This window comes from Rana temporaria, chromosome 2, assembly GCF_905171775.1.
Source record: "Rana temporaria chromosome 2, aRanTem1.1, whole genome shotgun sequence".
Taxonomy (NCBI): domain Eukaryota; kingdom Metazoa; phylum Chordata; class Amphibia; order Anura; family Ranidae; genus Rana; species Rana temporaria.
The window spans coordinates 110528417-110554862 of record NC_053490.1 but is presented as its reverse complement, the minus strand read 5'-3'; the positions used below and the strand labels follow the sequence as shown (position 1 = coordinate 110554862).

Genomic DNA, 26446 nt, shown 5'->3' with positions numbered 1-26446 from the left:
AACCGCAGAGGTGATCAAATACCACCAAAATAAAGCTCTATTTGTGGGGGAAAAAGGGCGTCAATTTTGTTTGGGAGCCACGTCGCACGACTGCGCAATTGTCAGTTAAAGCGACGCAGTGCTGGAAGCTGAAATTTCGCCTGGGCACGAAGGGGGTTTATGTGCCCAGTAAGCAAGAGGTTAAGGGTGCTATGGGTAAGGAGTTAGAAGCACTCTTCAAAGCCTCCTTCTTCCTGATGGGAGCAGCTCTACAGCCAATGATGACTGTGGTGGGTGTTTGTCAGTCCTGAAAGATTTTCCAAAGGCTTGAATTTCTGACGCTTTGGGGGACTCAATACAGCAGCCCTTGAGGTTGGGCACCATGTCTGTCCATATGAGGAAAATCCCATGGTTCAGGTGGCAGTTGGAGTTTCTCTGCAAATAGCAACTTGAGAGATTGCCTTTGAGGGTGAGCATTTGTTTGGGCCATCCTTGGATGGCTGCATTCAGGAGCACACTCTTAAGCCAGCCATAGACAATTCAAATCTCGACTGGTTCAACCCGACTACTAAGCGATATGTCTGGTTTGCTCAGTTTTCTGCTGTGAGTGAGGAGCAGCGAATGTCGTCACTGCCCTCTGCTCCCCCAGTGTTCAGTGAAACATCAGGCTGGGTGCAGCTGGCTTTCAGCAGTTGGGCGGATCCCAACAATATTGTCAGGATCCTTCCAAAGCCTGGAGCAGTTCATCAGTTTATAGTAGGCCGCTATCAGCACACTCTGGGTCTCAGAACAAAAGTGTACTCTTGTGACCCACGAGAAAAGTACAGGCAAAAAAGGCTTTGGCTGTACTTTAGTATTAAGGGGCAGATTTCGGCTTCGGATGTTACTTTTTAAAGACCTATTTGTTTTCATTCTTAGGAAAAAGCCATTGTGCATTCGGCCTGTACACCCCCTTTTGTCTTCCTGGGAATTTTAATTTGGTGTTGCCTGTTTTACAGACTTCTCTGTTTGAGCCTATCCTAGATATTCCCTTTTTGCTTATGTGCATGGTTATCCTTTTTCTGTTATCGACACAGCTCCTTAAATCTTGACAAGTGGGTTATGTTCCTGTTCACAGGAGAGGACTAGGCAGAAACATGTTGGATAATTAAATACATCTCATTTTAACAGAGTTGAACAGCCCCGCCCAGGGGGTGGTCCCTCCAGACATAACCGTCCTCCCTGCAGTATGCAGCCTCAGTTTCGTTCTGCCTAGCAAAGGAGGACGTATGGCTCCCTTTAAGCCCAGCCCCCTGAGAAGTTTTATTTTGTTTTTATTTTTTCTTGAAGAATCTTCTATCAACTGTCGGCTGAAAGACAGGCTAGGTTATATAGATCCTTGTAGTCTACTCAATCCGGCCAGAGAGCGTGAGCACACCTTTGCAAAGAGGCTGGGTCTGCCACGACATACCCCATGACTCCTGGGGTGGCCGGTGAGCTTTCCGCTCCGAGGTCCACATATGACTGAGCTGTGGTGTTGTCACTCACAGTGCACTGGGCCGACCGCTACCTCCATTGCGGTTGTAGGCCTGTCAGGAATGCGTCAGCGAGTCCTCACTTGGATGGGTAAGTACAGTTCCTCCCGCTTAGGTGGCTTGGTACGGCTGTGCATTCCTGGGGTTCAGGGGTCCTCCTATCCTCCCTTCCCTGCTCCTTTTTCCTCTGCTGCTTTTGCTAACATTGCCGCTGTCGGGGGGACCTTACTGAGGGTACTGTGGTGCGTCTGGCCTGCGTTTTCTGTGCTGGGCGTACTTTTCTGTGAGGATATTTTTTTTTACTCTTTTTAGCCCAAGATAGGCTTTTCCTGTTTAAATGCAGCGTTTCTCCACCATGGCGCCATTTCTCTTCCGTTCATGGACGGACACAGCAGCCTTTGACCTTAGGGTTATATACGCTTCTCCAGGAGAGGTTTAGGCAGAAACACAGCACTTAAAGTGTTAACAACTTTCCTTCAGTGCAGCTCCTCCCAGGGGGCGTGGTTCCCCGGGTATAACCCACACCCTGTTCTAACAGCCTCAGTTTTTCTCTGCCTAACGTCAGGAGAGGACAGGCACTCTGGAGTCCTGTACTCTGGAGATTTTTTTCGCTTTTTATTTTTGTTCCTGCATTTTTTGGATCCTGAGATTCTTCTATCAACTGCCGACTGGGTGACAGGCTGGGTCTTGACTCTTGTAGTCCCCCCATGTTCGGCCATCGAGCATGTGCTGGCCCTCAGCTCAGTTCTGGGTCGTCCACGACAGGCCCCTTTGCTCCAGGGGCGGCCGGGGAACATCTTGTTCTAGGGCACACATATGACCGGTCTTTATGGCTTTGTCACAGTGTGTCTGGCCGACAGCCATGCCGTTTAGCGGACGTTGGTTCTATCTGGGATACCCCCAGTTGGTGGTCGCAGGACGGGTAAGTAGTGGCCCCTTGCTCAGGTAAGGTGGTATGGCTGGAATTTTCCCCTGAGATGTCGACTGAGGGTTTGCCCTGCTTTCCTCTCTCCCTTAATTCCTCTCCCTCTTTTCCCATTTGGGTAGCGGCTGTGTGGGGGGGGGGCTTTTTGGGGTCTCTTTATTACACCAGGGCCTGTGTGTATACCGGGGGCTGGGTGTGTGTTCACTTGCTGGTCTTTTGTGTGCTGCGCTGTGTTAGTCTGTGCTGCACTGTGTGCTGTGTCACTCTGGGTGTTTTTAAATGCGCAACGCCGACATTTTGCCGTGGTCGCGCTTTATATGGGTCGGCGGACATTTTCCTGTGGTCCTATGGTGTTTTTTTTACATTCAGCGGCCATATTGGATTTCGTTTGGCCTCGTGCGGCCGTTTTAGCGCGGCAAAAAGACCGCAAATCTTCCTGAGATGACAGACGCAGCGCAGCCGGCTTCTCGGCACACCTTAGACTTGTCTCAGCTCGCGCTGCACCTGGTGGGGTGGTGAGTTCCCTGGGGGCCTCTACCTCTGTTATCAGCCAGGAGGTGACCGGTGGGTGTTTCTGCCTTGCAGTTTGGGTGACACAGCGGTGGGGCATTATGGAGCCTGAGCCAGGTACTACTTCCCCAGCAATGCCTGAGTTAACCCTTGATGCCCCTCCCCCTGCCACATCTGTTGAGGCAATGTCTGCTGTCCTGGAGGCTTTTCTCACCAGGTTTGAAGCAGCTAGTGCCCAGAAGGGGGGTAAAAAGCGCCCCCTCCCTGAGCCTGCTTCTGGGGATGCCTCTGACACGGAATCATGCCCTGCTATTTCTTCTGGTTCTGTAGTGTCAGAGGATGCCGGCTTAACCCACACGGACAGTGAGGCTGACTCTGCTTCAGGGTCAGTTGCTGACAAGGAATTTGTTGGAGCTCTTATTTCTGCGGTGCGTGAGACTCAAAAACTTTAGGTTTTGGCGGAGACACCTGATGTGCCAGTCCCTTTTGGGTTCCGCAAACCGCTGCGCACCACAAGTGTTTTCCTGTGTTCCTTAATCGGAAAACTTATTGTACAAGGAATGGGATACGCCACAGAAAGTTTTTGCTGTATCAAAGTACTTTACGACCCGTCATCCCTTTGAGGAGGACTTTTTTAAAAAGTGGGTCTCTCCTCCGTCTGTGGACCCTCCCGTGTCCAGATTGAGCAAAGACACCACGTTGCCCGTGGAAGGGGCTCCTGCCTTTAAGGACCCTGCTGATAGGAGAGTGGAGGCTGTGGCCCGCTCCCTCTTCACTGTAGTGGGTTCGGCTGTGAGGCCGGTTTTGGCTGGGACTCTGGTGTCACAGACTCTGACCGAAAGGGCAAAGCTCCTGCTGCAGGAGCTGGAGAAACGGGATGCTTCCGAGACCTGTAAGGACCTGGCTGAACAATTGGTTCAGGGTCTGATGTTCGTCTGTGAGTCGGTCCTGGATACGCTCCCCTTGCTTTCCAGGGCTTCCGCCTATGCGGTGGTATTGCGCCGCCTAGTGTGGCTAAAATGCTGGTCTGCGGACCAATCCTCAAAGAAGGCCTTGGTGGATTTGCCCTTTAAGGGTGAGCGGCTTTTTGGGTCATCCCTGGATGACATCATTAAGGATGCCACGGGTGGTAAGAGCACGCTGCTTCCTCAGTCTGGGAAGGGCAAGGAGCCTCGCCGTAAGCAAGGACCTTCCTTTATTACCCCCAAGCGTTTTTTTCGTGCGCCCAGCACGGCAGGAAAAAATCCGCAAGGCGCAATGGTCCCCGCTGCGGGGCAGAGGCGCGCCTGGTACCCAACAAGCCTGCGGACAAACCTGCTTCCGCATGAAGGTCTGCCCCCGCCCGTGTCTCGGGTGGGGGGCTGGCTTCGCGACTCGGTGGAGGTCTGTTCTTTACAACCGTTGGGTTTGCGAAGTAGTTTCCTCGGGGTACAAGATAGTTTCTCTCGTCCACCAAACAGATTCTTTCCTTCCAACCTCCAGCTTCCTCCGGAACACCGGCTGGCTCTGGCGGGGGCTGTCCAGGATCTTCTGGTCAGGGGAGTGATTGTGCCAGTTCTCTCGTTGGAACGGTTTCAGGGGTTTTACTCCAATCTGTTTGTGGTCCCCAAGAAGGAAGGGGTCCGTCCAATCCTGGACCTCAAGGCCCTCAATTGTTTTTGTCAAGGTACAAAAGTTCAGGATGGAGTCGATTCGCTCGGTGATAGCGGCACTCCATCAGGGGGACTTCATGGCGTCCTTGGATATCATGGACGCGTACCTGCATGTTCCAATATGCTCAAAGCACCAGAGATTTCTGCGCTTTGCGGTCGGGGAGGACCACTTTCAATTTGTGGCCCTCCCGTTCGGCCTGGCATCGGCACCATGGGTTTTCACCAAGGTGCTCGCCCCGATACTGGCCTTGCTGAGGCAGCAAGGGATCGCTATCGTGGGATATCTGGACGAACTTCTCCTGAGAGCTTCCTCAGGCTCAGAGTTAGAAGAGGACGTGTCTATCACGTGTCAGACTCTCCAAGAGTTTGGCTGGCTTCTGAATATCCAGAAGTCAGTGTTGGTTCCGTCCCAGAGACTGGAATACCTGGGGCTGGTCCTGGATTCTGCGGAAGCAAGGGTTTTTCTCCCGACAGAAACTGAAGACCCTGCGATCTGCTGTGCAGCAGTTGTCGACCCAGAAGTGGTCGTCTCTTCGATTCTGCATGATAGTTCTGGGTCTGATGGTGGCCTCTTTCGAGGCGGTCCCATATGCTTAATTCCACACCAGGGAGCTACAGAAGGAAATTCTGTGACATTGGGACAAGCTCCCGTCATCTTTGGATTTCCAGATTCAGTTGAGCCATCTGGTCAAGTCCTCCCTGGTGTGGTGGCTGACGTCTCCTGTGCTTCGGACCGGGAAGTCTTTTCTACCGTGCCGACCGGTCAGAATCCAGTCCAACGCCACGGCCGTGGCGTACGTCAATCATCAGGGAGGCACAAGGAGCTCAGCTGCGGCGACGCAGGTCGCGCACATCCTTCGGTGGGCCGAAAGGTCCGTTCTGGCTCTATCGGCCGTGTACATCCCGGAGTACAGAATTGGCAAGCCGACTTCCTAAGTCGCACGACACTGGACCAAGGAGAGTGGTCTCTACACCCGGAGGTGTTTCTGAGTCTGTGCCAAACGTGGGGCACTCCGGACGTGGACCTCCTTGCGTCCCGTCTCAATCGGAAGGTGCCACGGTTCGTGGCCAGGTCAAGAGACCCGTGGGCGGACGCGTCAGACGCATTGGTGGCTCCTTGGGGTCACTATTGCCTAATCTATGCCTTCCCTCCTCTGCAGCTTCTTCCTTGCCTGCTGCGCAGAGTGGAAGCCGAGGGGATTCCAACAATTCTGATTGTCCCAGATTGGCCGCGCCGCTCCTGGTGCGTCTGGCCGCAGACGTCCCCTGGCGTCTACCCCTTAGAGAAGATCTTCTGTCGCAGGGTCCGATCTTCCACCCTGCTTTACAGTCAATGGCTTTAATGGCGTGGCTGTTGAGAGCCAGGTGTTGAAGGACCGGGCCTATCGGGCTCGGGGATTTCTACCATGCTGCGTGCACGGAAGTCTACTTCTAGGAGAATTTACCATCGTACGTGGAAGGCCTACATCTCTATGTGTGAGGAGATGAAGTGGCACCCCCGTACATACGTGGTGTCCCGGATTCTGCTGTTTCTACAGCGGGGAGTGGACCAGGCTCTCGCCTTGAGTACGGTCAAGAGCCAGATTTCTGCTCTGGCTGTTTACTTTCAGCGACCTTTGGCAGCGCACTCCTTGATACGCACAATTGTGCAGGGGGTCCGGCATGTGGCCCCTCCACTGCCTCCATGGGATTCGAATTTAGTCCTTTCGGTGCTTCAACAAGCTCCCTTTGAGGACATTCGGAAGATCCCCTTGTTGACTGTCACAGAAGGTGTTTTTTCTGGTGGTGATTACCTCGATCAAACGGGTGTCTGAACTGGCGGCCCTGTCCTGCAAGGCTCCCTACTTAGTCATCCATAAGGATAAGGTGGTGCTGCGTCTGCAGCCTTCTTTTCTCCCAAAGGTTGTTTCGGCCTTTCACATGAATGAGGACATTGTTCTTCCATCCTTGTGTCCTCAGCCGAAGGAGGCCACTTTACATTCCCTGGATGTGGTTCGGGCCCTTCGAGTGTACTTGTCGGCGACGGCTCCGTTCCGCAAGTCAGACTCACTGTTCGTGTCGGTGTCTGGTCCCAGAAAGGGTCTGGCAGTCTCGGCCACCATTTCTAGGTGGATCCGACAGGTTGTGCTTCAGGCCTATGCCCTGGAGAGGCGGGCGCCTCCCTTTCGGGTCACGGCGCATTCGACCAGGGCGATCGGTGCCTCTTGGGCTTTCCGCCATCAAGCCTCTGTACTACAGGTGTGTAAGGCAGCGACCTGGTCGTCGGTCCACACTTTTTCAAAGTTTTACAAGGTGGATGCGAGTGCATCTTCTGATGCCTCCTTCGGCCGCAGGGGGTTACTGCCGGCAGTTTAAGGTTGGAGTTCCTCCGTTGAGTAACTCCGGTTTTGTTTGGGGTGAAGTTTGGTTTGCTGTGGTGTTTTTCCCACCCCTCGAATTTTTTGACACTGCTTAGGGACGTCCCTAAGGTCAAAGGCTGCTGTGTCCGTCCATGAACGGAAGAGAAAATAGGATTTTTGTACTCACCGTAAAATCCATTTCTCCGAGTTCATGAACGGACACAGCACCCACCCCTCCTTTTGTTTGTACTGCTTGATACGAACTGAGGCTGTACTGCTTGATACGAACTGAGGCTGTTAGAACAGGCTGTGGGTTATACCCGGGGAACCACGCCCCCTGGGAGGAGCTGCACTGAAGAAAAGTTGTTAACACTTTAAGTGCTGTGTTTCTGCCTAAACCTCTCCTGGAGAAGCGGATATAACCCTAAGGTCAAAGGCTGCTGTGTCCGTCCATGAACTCAGAGAAATGGATTTTACGGTGAGTACAAAAATCCAATTTTTTTAGGTGGTTTTCACTTACAATTGGAGTCAGTATCTGGGTTGTTCTTCCCCTAGCACCTGGGATTCCCACAGACACTTTGTTAGTCCTGGACACTTTTGTTGCCATTGTGGGAGCGGAGTGCAGACGTAAGTTCCCCCGCTATCCCCTGGGGAATGCTCTGTATCAGACCGGGACCTAGCTTCGGCTCAGGTTCCCGATTCTGTTTTATCTGGAGCCATGGACCAGGTACTTGGGTAGGTGCATGACAAGGCACTCGTATGGTGCGCTTCTCAATGCTGAAAGGGACTCCCTTTAGCTGGATAGTGCAGCTGGGCTTCCACTAAGGGCTCAGTCTCACAAATTGGACCGCTCTGTGCAGGTTTTTCCTGATGTGCCCTTTGATATTTTCATAGATGCGGAATGGCAAAAGCCACAGAAGGCTTTTATAGTCACTCGCTGCCTGGCGGTTCAGTACCCCTTTTTGAGGTGAGCTTTAAAAAAAAAAAATGTAGGGCTGCTCCGGGGGTGAACCCTCCGGTTGCCAGGGTGTATACCCACTCTCCCTATTGCGGGAACCCCTGCTTGTATGGATCTAACTGATGGGAGATTCAAAGCACTGGACCCGTTCCATGTTTACCATGCAGGGGTCTGACTGGCGGCCTATTGGGGCCACTACTCTGGGGTCTGTCACTCACTGGAGTGAGCATTTTGCACCAGACTGTAGAGGAGCGTCTGCTCTCTCCCGAAGTTATTGGGCTAGCGGACCAGCTGGTCCAGGGCCTTGTATATGACTGGGATGCTTCACTGGAGGCCACGCCCTTGATATCCAGGGCTTCTGTTTCAGAGATGGGTTTTATGCCGCTTACTCTGGTTGGAATGCTGGTCTGCTGACCAGACCTCTAACATATGCCTTGGCGGATTTACCCTCCAAGGGTGGGAGGCCTTTTGGGCCCTCGCTGGACGACATTATCAAGGATGTCACTGGAGGGAAGAGCACTCTCCTCCCTCAGTCCTCCAGGGGGAAGGAGCCCCGCCGTCAGCCGGGTCCTTCCTTTCCCACCCGAAGCGGTATTTATGTTAATGTCAGGGTCCGCGGGTAAACCCTCCCAGGCGGACTAAGGCTCAGCTGGGGGACTAAAACGCCCCTGGGTGCGTAAGCCGATCACGCCAGCACCCAAACCCGTCAATGTATGTAGCCTTCCCCCGCCCGCCTCTGGGGTGGGAGGTCGGCTTTGCAGGTTCACAGCTAGGTGCACCTCCCTGCTCTCTGACCAGTGGGTCTGCGAGGGAGACTCTTGGGAGTACTAGATTTGTTCCTATCCACCGAACATGTTTTTTCCCTCGTGTCTCCCTCTCCTTCCGGCTCGTTGGTCTGCCCTGGGGCAGTGTGGGACTTGCCAGGTTGCGGGGTAAGTTTACCTGTCCTGCAGGACGAGAGGTTTGAGGGTTTCTATTCGAATCTGTTCATGGCGAAGAACTGATGGGGTCCATCTGATTTTGGGCCTTAAGCCCTACATATCCTTGTGAACGTTGGGTAGTTCCACATGGAATCCAGGTGGTAGCTGCGCTCCATCCTAGGTGCTTTCCCGTGTCCCATTTTGAGCAAGTCAGTTTTCTGTGCTTTGCGATGAGGGTCAGTCTTTCTGAATTGGTGGCTGAGATCCCTGACTCTTCGGTCTGGGAGGTCGTTCTTCCCTTCCAGTGGTCGGTGATTACAGACGCCAGCCTCACGTGTTGAGGGGGGGTCCTGTCGGCTCGTCTGATCTCGGTAGCTAACCAGGGTTGGGCCTGGTTAATGCTTGGATGGGAGACCGCCTGGGAATACCAGGTGCTGTAAATCTTGTCTACCGATCATTGTCCTAGTTCTTTGGGCGATCAGGTTATGCCTCTTCTCATGGTCGAAGAGGTTACAAGGCCGTCCGAGCTGGATTCAGCCGTACGACGCCACAGCCGTGGCTTCGGTCTACCATCGGGTATACTGGCAGGCAGACTACCGGAGTTGCCAGATGTTGGACCAGAGCGACTGGTCTTTGTACTTGGAGGTGTTTCAGCTCCCTGGCAGGAGGTGAGACTCGCAGGGCACAGATCTCCTGGCTGCTCGTCTCAACCGCAAGGTGTCGAAGTTCGTGGCCAGGTCTAGCGATCCTGTACAGACGCATTGGTGGCCCTGTGCGGTCAATATCGGCTGCTCCACAGAGTGGAGGCTGACTGGATCCCATTGATTCTAATCGCTCCAGATTGGCCTCGGCGTCCTTGCTACGCCGATCTAGGGCGCCTGGTGGTGGAGGTACCCTGGCGGTGGCCAGGACGGGAGGGCTTTCTGTCTCAGGGTTCCATACTTCCCCCTGTTGTACAGTCGCTGGCTTGCAGGACATGGCTTTTGGAAGCCAGGTTTTAAGTGACCGAAATCTGTCCGACTTGGTCATCTCACCATGCTGAGGGTAGTCTTCTAGGAAGATCTACCATCGTGCCTGGAAGGCCTACATCTCTTGGTGCGGAGAGATGGGGTGTCGTCCACGGACGTACTCTGTGTCCAGGGTCCTGCTGTTGTGTTTTTTTTTTTTTTACAGCTTGGAGTGGACCTAAAAAATGCATTAAGCACCGTTTGGGGGCAGACTTAAGCCTTGGCTGTGTCTTTTCAGTGGCCTTTTGCGGCCCATTCCCTGGTGGGTACCCTTTTGTGCAGGGGGTTTGTCATATACTTCCCCTCTTGGCCCATCTCTTCCCCCCATGAGTTTTGACTCTATTGCTCTTGGTTCTTCAGGAACCTTCCTTTTGTTAAGCCTCCAGAGTGATTCCTCTCCTGACACTATCTCAGAAGGTGGCAGTTTTTAGTGGCCATTACTTCTGTCAGAAGAGAGTTGGCGGTCTTGTCTTGCAAGTCGCCATGCTTGGTCCTTCATAGGGATTAAGTGGTGATGGTGTGCCCGCGACCTTCTCTTCTTCCGAAGGTGGTTTCGGCCTTTCACCTGAATAGGGACTTTTTGTTCTTCCATCCTTATGTCCTCGGCTGGTGCATCTTACGGGGGTTGCGTTTCATACTTTAGGCATGGTACGCGCTTTGCGGGTATACCGGCCTGCTACGGCTCAGTTTCGGAGATCTGACGCTCCTTTTTGTGTTGGTGACTGGTCCACAAAGGGGCCTGGTGGCCTCGTCAGCCACCATTTCTCGGTGGATCAGGCAGACAGTCATACAGGCCTATGCTCTTTGGGGGCGGGCGCCCCCTTTCCGGTCACGGCACTTTCGACGAGGGCATTGGGTGCTTCCTGGGTTTTCCGACATCGCGCGTCTGTCTCACAGGTGTGCGAGGCAGCGACTTGGTCGTCTGTTCACATTTTTTCCAAATTTTACAAGGTTGTTGTGAGTTCATCTTCTGATACTACTTCCGGCCACAACGTTTTGCAAGCGGCTGTTTACGGTTGCAACTCCTCTGCTGAGGAGCTCTGCTTGTTTTTGGGGTGAAGTTAAATTGGTTTTACTGATGCTGTTCCCACCCCTTGTTTTTGACATGGCTTGGGGACGTCCCACTTGTCAAGATTTCAGGAGCTGTGTCCGTCCATGGACGATGAGCGAAAATAGGATTTTTTGTACTCACCGTAAAATTCTTTTCTCTGACGTCCATGGACGGACACAGCACCCTCCCCTCTTTTTTTAGGTTTGTACTGCTTGTTACGAACTGAGGCTGCATACTGCAGGGAGGAGCCCGCCCTGGGCAGGGGCTGTTCAACTCTGTTGAAATAACATGTATTTAATTATCTAACATGTTTCTGCCTAGTCCTCTCCTGTGAACAGGAACATAACCCACTTGTCAAGATTTAAGAAACTGTGTCCGTCCATGGACGTCAAAAGGATTTTACGGTGAGTAAAAAAACAATCTATTTTTGTTGCTATTACTTTAGCTGATAGTCTTAGAGCTACTGTAGATTTCATCTTCTGCAAGAAACCTTTTCCGAGTCATCTTCCAAGACGGCTTACAGAGACAGGCTCCTCCCACCTAGCACAGGAAACACATGATTCACATTATAAAAGTGCAACCATAGGCAGTAGCTTCTCAATATGTGTTTCTTCTGGCCAGACAGGAACTTGAAACAAATTTGTTGTTTTTGTGCTAGGTGGCAGGGGTCTCCCGGTGGCCATACCCTTTAACATGGGCAGTACTCCTGGGGTATGGGCCTGCTTGGGCCATCCATGGACTCGCCAAGACGCTGTCTGAATGTTGAGGGACCCCCTCTCCCTGTTGTAGTATAGCCTCAGTGAGGTACCCGTGGGTTGTGGAGGAGGTGGCCCAGTGGAGCCCATCCGGAGGGGTAGCGTGGCATCAGCAGATGGTTCTCCTGCAGGAGGCGCAGTCCACTGTTCGGTCTATGCCATTTGTTTCCACTGCATCTCCTCAAACTGCTGCAGTAGGGAGAACCTTCTCTCTCATCAGGAAGCTCATGGCTGCACGGGTGTCAGAGTTATGACGCCACTTAACGGTACGAAATAATGTGACTGTTGGCCATCTTGGTGCACCCAATATGCAGGGAAATTTTCATTTTTTTTTAAAGCAGGACTAGAGTCAGGAGGGGGAGCTCAGACACGCTATCCTGGAGGGCGCCATGCTGGATCCTCCACACTGCCTTAAATAAGGGGCCTTGGCAGCAAATGGCGCTGATAGGACTTCCAGGACGGCAGCATGAAGGAAACTGGATCCATGGAAACAGGTCTGGGGTGCCATGAGTACAGCCAAAGGCCCTGAGGTAAGAAAATAGGGGGCAGGCTGCTCCTGTTTGTTCTTGCCTTCTTGTGGTGGGGGCACAGGGGGTTTTCCGGAGCCTGTTTCCTTTGCTTAGTGGGCAGGTGTCTCAAATTTTAGCATAGGCTCTGGTGGTGGGTACTTATAAATTCTTAGACTAGAACTGTGTTATCCATCGGGTGTTTGCAAATATGTTTCTTACTTCAGTGGAAGTAATGTGGAGGGTCTGTCCTCTGATTTATTTCAGGACAAAGCCCATGAGCCCAAAGACAGCAAGGCAGAGACACCCAAAAAGGTGCCCAGTGTGCACCAAGAAAATGCCTTCCTGTTGGAAGAATGCCTGCCAAGATTGTATCGACAATCTCATCAAAAGGAAAACTGGGCCTGTCCTCAGGTTTCCTGGACTCCATAAAACAGGAAATGAAGCACTTTACAGACTTTCAAGCCCAGGGCACAATAATCACTTGTTGAATCCATACCCAGTACATCTGGCGCCAGCACTAGGCCAACAGAGTCCACCTCAGATTGGGGAGCTCAAGGAAGATAAGCCTTGCATAGTCCTGAAAATAATTTTTCCTTAAGAAGAAACAGGAATTATTGAAAGCTATATATGACACCCTGGAGCTGAAAGAGCTAGAAAACCTGGAGTTGTCTGTACATTACCTTCTATACGCAGGCCTTCAACCTAAACAGACCAGAACCTTTCCAGTTTGTGTCTTTAAAAGAAACAGTGCTTCAAGAATGGAGTGATCCAGAAGAGTCGTCTTTCCTAAGAACCTGAAAAGGCAATTCCTCTTCAAGGAGGAACACACAAAGCTGTGGGAAAAGTGTCCCAGATTAGTTGCTTTCCTTTCTAAAGTCTCAAAGAGATCAGGGCTTTCATTTAAAGACTCAGGCACCCTAAAGGAGCCGATGGATTGGAAGGCTGAGGGATATTTTAAAGAAAGCGGGGGGAGCCTGCTCCGCTAATTTTAAACTGGCCCTACCCACTACTTGCATGGCTCGTACCCTTGGCTTATGGCTGAACCGGCTCTGCACTCTAGAGTCACACTCCCAAAGAGATTTTAGAGGCACTACCAACTCTAAAGCAGTGCCTTGTATAGCTGATGCTTCCACAGAATCTGTAAGGTTCTCGGCCAGGTCTACAGCTTTAATTAGTGAGGCCAGGAGGGCTAGCTGGCTGAAGTCCTACGGAAAGTACTATCAAGGGGACAGATGTCAGCATAACAAGGATTTTGCAGTGAAAGAAGTTGTAAAGGTAAATCCCCCCAAACTCCCCCCTAAATGGCTTCCTTAACCTTAGTGCAGTCCTCCTTCACTTACCTCATCCTTCGATTTTTCTTTTAAATGTCCTTATTTCTTCTGAGAAATCCTCACCTCCTGTTCTCCTGTCTAACTCCACACAGTAATGCGAGGCTTTCTCCCTGGTGTGGAGTGTCGTGCTCGCCCCCTCCCTTGAGGGGATGAGCAGTAGAGTCAGGACGCTCTCTACGCTGCAGATAGAGAAAGGAGCTGTTAGTGGGCGTCCTGACTCTCCTGTTGGCCCCCTCCCCCTTCAAGGGAGGGGGTGAGCGGGACACTCCACAACAGAGAAAAAGCTCTGCATTACTGTGTGGAGTTGGACAGAAGAACAGGAAGTGAGGATTTCTCAGAAGGACATTTAAAAGCAAAATCGAAGGATGAGGTAAGTGAATGAGGACTGCACTAAGGTAAAGGAAGCTATTTAGGGGAATCTTCTTTTTTTTTCTTTTTTTTTTTTTTACCTTTTACAACTCCTTTAAGCAAGACCAAAGAAAGGGGTGGCAGTAGAGGCGGGGCAGAGGTGGCTTCCTTTTCAAACCCTCTCAGCCTAAGGACCCTTCTCAGCGACTCAGCCGGCTGTGTGGGAGGAAGATTGGGGTCGTTCCTCCCACAATGGCAGGCTATTTCAGTAACAACTTTATCCTGGATCTAATCAAGTGTAGGTACAGGATAGAGTTGGTGGATACCCCAGGTACAGGATAGAGTTGGCGTGCTGTCCCCTCAGAACTTTCACCCAACAATCCTAGAGAGATGGAAAGAAGGTGACGGCTATGTCTTCCCTCCTGCAGAGTATGCTGGTGGAGAATGTGATGAGCTACACACACCACCCCCCCCCCCAAATCTGCAGGGCTGTATTTAATGCATTTTCCGCAAAAGGCGTGGGGGTCCCCCCAAAGTCAATACCAGACCCTTATGCGAGCACGCAGCCCGGCCGGTCAGGAAAGGGTGCGAAAGAGCGAGCGCTCCCTCTCCTGAACCATGCCATGCCACATGCCCTCAGCACCTTGTCCCCATGCTGATGAAGACAAGGGCCTCTTCTCAATAACCCTGGCCGTTGGTTGTCGGTCTGCGGGCAGGGGGCTTATCGGAATATGGAAGCCCCCTTTAATAAGGTGGTCCCCAGATACCCCCCCACCCGATGTGAATGAATATGGGGTACATTGAACCCCTACCCATTCACCTGGAAAAAGTTTCAAATCAAACTACACAGGTTTTTAAAGTATTTTATTAGGCAGCTTTAGTGTTCTCTCCCGAATTCTTCTCCCCTCTCCCGGTTCTTCTCCCTCTGTCTTCTGCCGGGTCTCCTCCGCTGTCGTCTGCTCTTTTTGCCTGCTCTTTTGCGCGCTCTTGCCCAGTCTTCTCCATTGTCTTCCCTCGGTTCCTCCGATGTTGACACAACACTCCTGCTCTAATGCGCGGTGTGCCACTACTTATATTGGCGTGGGGTCACCGGAGGCCCACCCCCTGAGACGTCACCGCCCATCATGCCTCGGCTGGTGACGTCATAAGGGGTGGGGCCTTTGGATGACATCACACAGTGACCCCACCCCATGACAATATAAGTAGTGGTGCATCCGGCATTAAAGCAAGAGAGAGCTTTGTGTCAACTTCGGAAGAAGAGCAGAGGGAAGAAAAAAAAACAAGGGCGGGCAAAAGACCAGAAGATAGGGGAGGAGACCCGGCAGAAGACAGAGGGAGAAGAGCTGGAGAGGGGAAAAGACATCGGAAGAGACCCCCGGAGCTGCCTAATAAATTATAAAGGAGGGAAGGGTAACAAACCCAGGGACTTTAAACGGTGTCAATAAAGAAAAAGATATATCAAGTAGAAAAATACATAAATTATTTGATTTAAACATACATAATTAAAAATGGAAGTGAAAACCACAATTTGATCCTATATGGATATGCGTGGCTTCAGAAGGAGCCACACTAATGACCTGTACATGGAGTGCCCAACATGTTTTGCCCTGAGCAGGGCTTCATCAGGAGCTTTGTACAAGGCATACTAGAACGAAAGAAAAATAATCATGTATAAAAAAAATCAGTCAAACATTGAGACAATAATCATTTGACACGCTCAATGTACAGTGCACATACTTGAAACAAGTATAATATGTTTAAATAAACGTTTTTACATAAAAACTATGAAAAAAGAGAAAGGAGAAACTATTTATCACAACAATATAAGATGCATATACATGAATACATGGAAATACATCACATGATTACTACTGGGCAGACCACTTACCCATGGAGCAGCAAACTTCAATCCAAATGCGTAATGAAGAGGATATTTGGAATTCAATAAAAGGTTGATGAGAGGAATGTGGTAGACATAAATTCCCAAGCAACTGCCTCAGAGGAGTGCCCCCAAATATTCAAACCGTCCCACAGTGAGAAGAGAGGCTATAGTAAATGAAGGCAAAAAATATGAATACTAAATATATAATTGGTTTAAAAAAAGCACACCACAAAAGCAATCACTAAGGCACAGGGATAAATGATCTCGGTGCCTGGAAAAACCTTTTCAATAATGAGGTAAATGCCTGAAGGTCTAAAACTCGAAGTGTAGGGTCAAAAAGTAAGAATCTGGCTGTGATGAGAAGGAGATCTTCAAGAGTTTACAATCTCTGCCGCCTACCAGGGCAAATACTGCAGCCAGAACAGCCCAGCCTGGATAACTGTTTAGACAAACAGTAAGAATCAAAAGCTGAGCCCAAAAAGGAATCATTTATATAGTAAAGACATAAAGTCATCAAGGTTTAACATGGCCCAACAATCTAAGCAGAGCTTAGAAGGGGAGGTGAAAAGAAATAAAAGGAATGCTAACATACCTGTGTGTTGAGGACAGTAACGAACGCTGGAATGGCAGCAATAAATAGTGTCCAGGGCCAAACAGCCCAGTCAGTATTAGCAGCCATTGCTGAGCTTTAAATACCCCCCAGAAAGCGGCGTCTGACGTCGCCGCCGGGGGCGGGCGGGCTGATCACAGATGTCACAAGACATCCTGCAGCCAATCGCCTAAAGGTGAAGGAAGTGCAGACGCGCACAGGAGACCGCCGCCTGCCCCTGGTGGTGTGTTCGGCGGCTCAGCACGCCTGCGGCGTGGGAAGTGAAGCCGGTGGCGCGGGTGCCATCTTGGAAGCTGGAAGAATCGCCAGCACAAAAGGCTAGCGTCCCCAGCTGCACGCCTGACCAATTTCAGGATGGTAAGAAGAAAAACAGGCGAGAGGGGAAGCAGTGATGACAATGAAGAGCTGAAAGGGATCACCCACGGGGAAATTATGACCAATGATCCCTAATGCCGAGTGCGCCCCTAGTGCCCATATAGCCAATCACACAGTGGGAAAGGATCGAGGAGTGCCTTTTTCCAGGCACTGAGATCATTTATCCCTGTGCCTTCGTTATTGCTTTTGTGGTGTGCTTTTTTGCAACCAATTATATATTTAGTATTCATATTTTTTGCTTTGATTTACTTTAGCCTCTCTTCTCACTGTGAGACGGTTTGAATTTTTGGGGGCACTCCTCTGAGGCAGTTGCTTGGGAATTTATGTCTACCACATTCCTCTCATCAACCTTTTATTGAATTCCAAATATCCTCTTCATTACGCATTTGGATTGAAGTTTGCTGCTCAATGGCTAAGTGGTCTGCCCAGTAGTAATCATGTGATGTATTTCCATGTATTCATGTATATGCATCTTATATTGTTGTGATAAATAGTTTCTCCTTTCTCTTTTTTTATAGTTGTTATGTAAAAACGTTTATTTAAACATATTATACTTGTTTCAATTATGTGCACTGTACATTGAGCGTGTCAAATGATTATTGTCTCACTGACAGATTTTTTTATACATGATGATTTTTCTTTCGTTCTAGTATGCCTTGTACAAAGCTCCTGATGAAGCCCTGCTCAGGGCGAAACATGTTGGGCACTCCATGTACAGGTCATTAGTGTGGCTCCTTCCATATAGGATCAAATTGTGGTTGTTTTCACTTCCATTTTTAATTATGTATGTTTAAATCAAATACTTTATGTATTTTTCTACTTGATATATCTTTTTCTTTATTGACACTGTTTAAAGTCTCTGGGTTTGTTACCCTTCCCTCCTTTATATTTTTTCTGCCAATATATGGGATGTGGTGTCTCGATTTGATCTCCTATGCCTCATGTGCTTTTTTGCCTAATAAATTACTTTAACCACTTAAGCCTAGGACCAAAATGCTGCTAAAGGACCCGGCCAGGTTTTGCGATTCGGCACTGCGTCGCTTTAACAGACAATTGCACGGTCGTGCGACGTGGCTCCCAAACAAAATTGGCGTCCTTTTTTCCACAAATAGAGCTTTCTTTTGGTGGTATTTGATCACCTCTGCCGTTTTTTATTTTTTGCGCTATAAACAAAAATAGAGCGACAATTTTGAAAAAAATGCAACATTTTTTGCTCTAATAAATATCCCCCAAAAATATATAAAAACATTTTTTTTCCTCAGTTTAGGCCGATACGTATTCTTCTACCTATTTTTGGTAAAAAAAAATCGCAATAAGCGTTTATCGGTTGGTTTGCGCAAAATTTATAGCGTTTACAAAATAGGGGATAGTTTTATTGCATTTTTATAAAAATTTTTTTTTTTTTTTACTACTTATGGCGGCGATCAGCGATTTTTTTCGTGACCGACATTATGGCGGACAATTTTGACACATTTTTGGGACCATTGTCATTTTCACAGCAAAAAATGCATTTAAAATGCATTGTTTATTGTGAAAATGACAGTTGCAGTTTGGGAGTTAACCACAGGGGGCGCTGATGGGGTTATGTGTGACCTCATGTGTGTTTACAACTGTAGGGGGTGTGGCTGTAGGTGTGACATAGATTATGTATCCCTATAAAAAAGGATCACACGATCAATGACAACGCCACAGTGAAGAACGGGGAAGCCGTGTTTACACACGGCTCTCCCGTTCTTCAGCTCCGGGGACCAATCGCAGGACTCCAGCGGCGAACGGGGTCCGCTGGTCCCGCGGTCACGGAGCTTCGGACCGGGTCATACGGCTGGACAATAGCACAGCACGTACCTGTACGTGCATGTGCCCAGCCGTGCCATTCTGCCGGCGTATATGTGCAGGAGGCGGTCCTTAAGTGGTTAAAAACCTGTGTAGTGTGTTCTATTTTTGACACTTTTGCAGGTGAATGGATAGAGATGCAATGTACCCCATACTCATTCACATAGGGTGGAGGGCCAGTATTAAAGGGGGCTCACAGATTCCGATAAGCCCCCCGCAGACCCAGACGATCAACATGGGGGCAAGGTGCTTTGGGAGCATGCGGCCTGGGTATGGTTGAGGGCATGCGGCCTGGTACGGTTTCAGGGGGGCACTCGCTCGTCCCCACCCATTTTTCTGACCCGCCTGGTGGCATGCTCTGATAAGGGTCGTGTGTGGACTTTGGGGGGACCCCCTTAAAATCTCTACCAGACCGAAGGGCCTGGTATGCTCTTAGAGGGTGAACTCTTGCAGTTTTTTTTTTTGTGTGGAGTTCCCCCTCAAGATTATCATGAATGAATGAGTAACTTGTATAGCGCTGCAAACTAAATCGCCTCAAGGCGTTTTTGCAGCCAGTGTCTGCCTGTGTCTTCAGAAGAGATGGGTCTTAAGCTTCATGCTGAAGGCCAGATGTTTTTCTTCCAAGCAGATGTCCGCGGGTAGAGCATTCCATAGCCAGGGTTTTTGGACTGCGAATCTTCGTTCACCTTTTGATTTGCAGGGGGTCTTGGGAATGTGGAGGAAGTTCTGGTTAGTTGACCGGAGGGGGTGACTAGGGGTGTAGTGCTTTATTTATTTTTTTCCGCAGAGGTAGTGCAAGGCTTTTCCTTGTGTACATTTTGTTTTTGAGGCAAAGGGTCTTAAACGTAACCCGATCCTTCACGGCTAGCCAATGGAAGGTCCTCAGGGAAGGGGTGATTGATTCCCAGGTTTTTTTTTTCCAGTTGCCAGTCTGGACAACCTGTAAATGTGAAATTTGGTATTTCGGAAGTCCTAGGTAGAGGGAGTTTGGGTAGCTGAGTCGGGAATTGCTAAATTATTCCAACTACTGCTGCTGTCTCCTTCCGGTATGAAGGGAATGAGTCTACACAGGCAAAGAAGGTGGTGAGATCCACTGACTGCTGATCGCATTTGTGCATCCATTGTGATGTCTGAGTCAAAGATGACTTCAAGGCTTTTGGTTTGTCCGAGAATGGTGGGTGGTGTGAACGTCGTGCTGGGGTATTTGTTTCGGTTTGCATGGAGGAAGAGGAGTCCTGTTTTGGGAACCACTAAGTTTAGGGGAGCTCTCCGTCATCCAATCGTCGCTCAATGACGATCAGTGCGTGGTATTGATCTTTTTTTGTTGGTGATGCATAGGTAAAGTTGGGTGTCATCAGCGTAGGAGTGATAGAGCAGGTTCTGGTTGCTGATGATTTTGAGGAGTGGATGGAGGTAGATGTTTATAAGCACGGGTGATCCTTGAGGGACGCCGCATGTAATTTTACGTGCTTCTGAATTGAAAGCTCCTAGTTTCACTTTCTGGGATCGGTTCTCCTCAGAACACAAGTCGCATGCCAAAGTCAGCGATCTGACTTTGAGCCGACTTTACTGATTTTCAATGGGCTGAAGTAGGATCAAAGTTGGACCAAAGTAGTACAGGGAGCATTTTCAAAGTCAGACCGACTTGTGTCGGACCAGTTAAGACGGCTCTCATAGGGAAACATTGATTGTCACACGTCAAGTGACATGAGCTCCCAATGTCGGAGTGTGTCATGCCAGTGTGAACCCGGCCTGACATTTCATTGTGAAAATGTGAAGCAATCTCTGAATGGCACCTGTGCCTAACGGGCTACCTCCTGTATTCATTATGCAGCAGGCCAGCCACTTGGCACTGGATGCAAACGCTAGAGGAGATCACTAGAAGCCATGTCCCACAGATAAGCAATATGCATGAAACTGTAAGGAGCAAGCACAAGTTAAAATCACAAAATCATAGCACAGTTGACCCCTTTAATAAAAAACACACAGCAGAAAATCCATTGCAATCACATGGAATAGAGGAAACTCTGCAGTGTATCCCAACTACAGCAGCACTAGTCGGTCCTGGACCTCAGATGTAGCACAATCACATCCATGAGAATGGGGGAGGGGGGGGGTCTTCGTGGGATGCTAGATAACTGTCCACAGGAATGTGTGATTATTTTTATTTATTTTTTCACTCGTGGGCTCCAGGAGCCTGTGTGGGATGAAGAGTTGCACACTGCCGTAGCACCTGGAGCTGAAACCACTGGCACATCTTGGAGAACCTTTCCGCCTCTGGCAAGAGTAGCAGGCATTGCCTCAAGGCCAAAAAGGGGAACCTTAAGTGTCCTTGTAGGATATTGAACATAATGTCAAGGGACTGGAACATCCCCTTTACATTTTTGTTCCTCTACCCAAGAGGATTCAGAAGCTGCATTAAGTGCAAGTCCAGTACACCCATTTGCACCTTCACACACTGACAGATTTGATTTGCTCCGATCAAGTTGTACTCCCTTGTCCTGCGCTTTGCTTATTACAATTTTGTATTTTTTCATGCTATATGCATAGTTCCGTTGGTCCAAGCTGGACCCAATGTATTTTTGTAAAAATATCCATACCTGGAATTCTCCTTTTTAAGAGTGTGGATTATGGATTTGACCAGGAAGCTTGGGCACTATTCTTATGGCTCCTATGGTTCTCCAGCAACTGGAGCTCCTGCTGAAAGCTCTGGATTTCTGTGTAGATGGGAAACTACATTTCTCATGTGCCTCATTTTCTCTTTTTTTATCAAGGAAGTCACCGGTGGAAAGATTACTCTTTAGCCTTGCCAACAAACCCTAGACCCCCTAGGGCTTCCAACTCCTCACAATGAGAGGAAGCCCTACAAGTGTATTTTGGTTCAATTAAGTTTTATAAGCCTGAATCAAAAGTGTGGTTTTTTTTAAAGGCTAGTTCAACATATTTCCAATCTCCTCCCCTGCCTCGCTTCATGCCATCCACGTTTCCTCACAAATACTTGAAAGCCTTCACGCTGCTGTGGTGCAGCTCCTGTATCGGAGGGTTACATCCCTGGTCCTATAAGGGGAACTGTTTCAGAGGCTCTACTCCAATCTGTTAGCAATTCTAAAAAGCCACCAAGCGATGTACACCTGATTCTGAATTTAAAGGCTCTCGATGCCTATCTGAGAGTGCAAAAATTGTGTGGAATCTGCAAGATCAATCATTTCCTCCCTCCAGCCAAGAAATTTCATGGCCGCTGTGGACATAAAGCATGCTTACCTATTCCCAATCTTTCCTGTGCACCAATGTTTCTGGTATTTTGCTGCTACTATAATAAACAAAGGAATACAAATCACCACTGCAATAGCCATACACTGAAATGGAGGATCACCAAATACATGGAATTATCCACACTCCTTAATCCCTATACCTCCTAATTACATCAGGTGTGGTCTCTTTAAAGGAAAGGCATATAGAAAAATGTTGGATAGCATATTCTCACAGTAACATTCTATAGAGATACCAGGGTTAAAAGAAAAATATACTTTATTGAAAATGTAGCAATGAGTAACATTAAGATAAAAATACCACTCTACCATCAGTGCAAAAGATTAAAAAGACGTTGTCAAAGTGGATACATTGAGCTGATAGCAGCACACCTCAATCATGCATGTCTTCCATTCACACCAACAGGACATGGGGAAAAGTTGCTATTCATGGACCTGCCATTGAATGGTTACCCCAAGTACAAGAAGTGTCTGTAATTCAAGGTGGGTGTCACAGAAAGTTGAAACCTGGATGGATCACTGCTGCAGGATTAGCGATGTAGCTGTACAATACTGCTAGTTTGTGGCCATTCCCTTTGGACCATCCACTGCACTTTAAGGTTTTCATCTGTGCTTTTTCTGCTAGGCTCTCAGGGCATCCCCATTCTGGGATACTTGGATGACCTCCTACAGAAATTGATCCGACCTTCTCGGCCAGTGTTCAGTAGTTCACATCCTACAAAGGCTTGGATGAATTTTGAACCTTAAATTGTTGCATGCTAAATAGGGGTGCAACATGTTTGAAAGGTGTTCTTTAAGAAAATAGGATGTTTGGCATGCCATAAAATCCTTTTCTTGAAATTCATTAGGGGACATGGGTCCAGTCCACTTCTATAACGGCTTGATACAAAAATTAGATACTTGGAATGGTAGAGTTTTTTAAAAAGAATTGTATGTTCTCATTTGATTTCTTAAAGGGTCACTAAAGGATTTTTTTTTTTTTAGCTAAATAGCTTCCTTTACCTTACTGCAGTCCTGTTTTCATGTTCTCATTGTTCGTTTTTGCTATGATGTTGCTGTAATCCTTCTCTGTTCTGAACAGTCTGTTTCCTGATGAAAAAAGTCATGGGAGCTTTCTCTGTGGCACTAATCAAGGAGGTGTGATTACTGTGTGTCTTAAACCCCTCAGAACCAATCACTTTAGTTTTACAAACCATCACTGCCCTCTATTGGCTCTGTGTCTCTGTACTTCACAGAAGCATGAAACTAGATGCATAAACGAAACAAACTACAGGTACATTATATGTTTCATTTTTTATCTATTTTTAAAAGGAATCAGTTAACTATTATGTCTCTATACCCTGTAAACAGTCATTTCAGCAAAAAAAATTTTTTCTTTTTCAACTCCTTTAAGTCTATTTTTGTTTGCTTTCAGCCGATGAAAAAAGCCTGTACAAGAGAGATGTCAACCCAAGCCAATGGAATGCTCCACCGTGTACAGAGGACTGGGATAAAGGTATATGAGTTACATTATTAAAGTTACTGTTTGCATACATCAAGCTTTCACATTTCTTTTATGGCCAGCCACAGAATGGTCCGTGTGTCTTGGCCCTGTTTTAGCAATAGTTTCCAACTAATATATTTGGAGATTAGGGTAAGTAGATTTCAATGAAGGGAAAATATAGTAGATAAGAAAATTCATAATCTTCTAGTTTTCTCATACCTGAGTGCAAGCAGTTGGCCTTCTGGGTTCCAAGAAAGGAAGCTATGTGACCCAATATTACTAATTGAAGGGGCTTCTGTCTTTTTAAAGGAACTACAAAACCTGTTAAACAGAGTTGGAAGTATCAATTTTCTTATGCCTGTTCACAATAGTAAACCGAACAATTTTTGATGTTTTGGCTGTCATGCTACAATTCACAATAGAAAGCCCATTATTGTGTAAATGGCCTGTTCACATCTATGCAACAAGGTGTTGCACAACTTCAGAAAAGGTTCAGGTGATTCTTTTGGTGCATTTTTGGCTCCTTTAGGGTTCAGTTGGAACATGCATGCCTTTTGTGCATAACGGCCAGTATCTTCCCAGCAACACCTACTTTAACCAGAATGCAAAGGAAGATGGCGAAGGCAGGCCATACAGTGCTGGATACAATAGAACTGATATGGCTGTTTTGGGAAAGGACATTGTTGTAAATCCCAAACTGTAATTGCAAGGATGTCTGCTAATGTATGATTTGCACTAATAACCAGTCTAGACCTGTTCTGCGTTACAATAACATTCATGCCCAAAGACATAAGCCCAGGGACAATGTTTTGTGATACTGTAGTTAGCTGCAAGAAGTCTACATTTTATACTCAATATGCCAGTGTATCGCCACACTCATGCTCCCCCTTTTGGGTGTGCTTTTACCTTGCCTAATGTGACCTCACAATTTAAGTTTTGGTCTCCTCTCACTTTTTAGCCTGTCCAGAGCAAAGATAAATGGCATCTAGGTGTTCTCGCTCCTCCTCAATGCCACCATCTCACAGCATGTCAGTCTCACCAGAATAACCTATATAAAGGGAAAACGTCAATAGTGCTTATATCATAAAAGCAAGACTATTAATGTAGACCAAATCCACTCACATATTTCAGGTGCTTCCAATGTTCTACGTGTTGCGTCACAGGGACACGACACATGGTTTCCTCGGGGGAATTTATATTTGACGGTTTGGTAATCATTGTATATATCCAACTGGGCCATGGCCATTTTTTTTCGAGTCCCAAGATTAATAAAGCTCAGGGTTATCCTAGTGTTGGCAGCCTTCCGTTGCACCTCCTTAGATCTAAAAAAAAAAAACGTTCTTTATCGTACACCACGGGTCACAGAACCTTAGTCATTACATAGTGGGTTGTATGGTCACCAGAGGTGATTGGACATTGGCACAACTAATGAGAACAAATTCCCCTCCATATAACCCCTCCTCCTATACAGAAAGTACCTTAGTTTTTTCGCCAGTGTCTAAGAAGATTGGACGCCTTGAGGATGGTGCTAAAGGAAGCTCTTGCTTAGAGGCCCCTGGAGCAAAAGAGCTATACTTCGGCTCCATTCAAGATGCTTAAATTATTACACCACAATTGGATGGTATCCGGGCCTCGCACACAAGGTGTCGCCTGTAATGTCTCTCTTGGGAGGACTGGGCTCTATGGTCCAACACTTTCGCTTTTTTACAAACGCTAAAAGTCCTGGCAGAGTCTTTTACAAGGCCCAGGAAAGAGGTATCCTAAGTAGGAACCCATATCCCTGAAGGTTGGCACACAATACCCGCTGTGATGGGTGAAGATTGTTTTTTTTTGTCAGATTTTTCAACAAACCTGCTGCGGGGATAAGGTAAGCAGGAAAAAAGTATTAAGCATTTACCTTAACTTTTTCCTTGTGAGCAGGTGTCTTTATTTCCGCCACTAGAGGGAGTAAAGAGTTTGAGTTTCTCACCAAGCTCCAGACAGTGTCAGGTCGTTTCGGACAGCACACTCTCCGCTGCATAGCTCTGCCATGAAGCGATTAGGTCCTTTCCTCACTGCCATGATGCAGGAGAACCCTGCTTCCTCTCAGGAGACGCCATGCCCCCCTAGAACGCGCGCTTTATGGGGAAAGGGGCGGGGCACGTCATCCACAGCATTTTTTCAAGCAGGCAGAAGCATATAAAAGCCTCTCAAACCTGCAGCTCTCCCCTGATCAGGGATACAGCGCCTTGTAAGGTCTCTGTGGTTGGTTATCTGGGCACCCCCAAGAGAGGACACCCACTGGGCATGAAACTGATTAGTTGCATACTGTATGTAAAAGGCTTAACTAGCACAGGAGTATATGCAGTTGATAGTACTTTGGCTTTGTTTGGTAATATGTCTTCCCAAAGAAAAAATATAGGGACTAAAGACAAAGCATCACCACCTGAAATGAGAGCCTCTAGCCGCATCCGCTTGGTTCTTGCTTCTGCAGTAATTTATGACGCACCTGTACAGGATGAGCTATTGACTCCATCAGGAGCAACAGCCTCTCCTATAGTGCCTGGGCCTGCATATGTCACTGAGGACTCTTTGGCAGTAGCCCTTGACAGTTTAGAATGAAGAATCGCTTTAATTGTGAAATCCTCGCAAAAGGACAAAAAGCAGAGCTCCTTCTGTTACTTCAGATCTCCCTTCAGAAAGGTCTGAGGATGAGGAGGACATAGCACCTTTAGAGAATAAGGAGAGAAGAACCCTTTTCTGCTTCCCAGGTTCTAAAATTGCAGGATCAATACTATACTGAAACAGTACACTCTGCATTTAAATTACCTTCTTCGGAGTTAACTGACTCGCCTGTCTCCTCCCTGGGTTCATTAAAATCCCCACAGGCTGCATGTTCCATTCCGGTTCATCCTTTATTGGAGAATCTGATTTACGTAGACTGGAAGCATCCAGATAGGCGTTTTTCTCCTAGCAAGTTTGAAGTTCTTTATCCAATGGAGGAGAAGTTTACTAAGAAGTGGAGTCTGCCTTCAGTGGATGCGGCTATTTCTTGCGGCTAATAAAAGCTTAACCTGTCCAGTGGACAATGCCCAGGTATTTAAAGATCCTTCAGAAAAAAAGTTGGAATCTTTACGGAAGTCTTCCTTTTTCCTGGTGGGCGCAGTGACCCAATCTGCCGTTGCGGCAGTGGGTATGTGTCGGGTCTTAAAGGATC

The 26446-nt window shown here is 48.2% G+C and overlaps 1 protein-coding gene across 1 annotated transcript in view; it reads left to right on the top strand.

Annotated features, from left to right (window-relative positions):
* The window catches only part of LOC120929371 (gametocyte-specific factor 1-like), a 132643-nt gene that overhangs the window by 54985 nt on the left and 51212 nt on the right, over positions 1–26446 (top strand). Inside the window, exon 6 of the mRNA XM_040340757.1 lies at positions 23182–23262. Within this exon, the coding sequence (XP_040196691.1) occupies positions 23182–23262 (81 nt within the window). The remainder of the gene's footprint in view (positions 1–23181; positions 23263–26446) is intronic.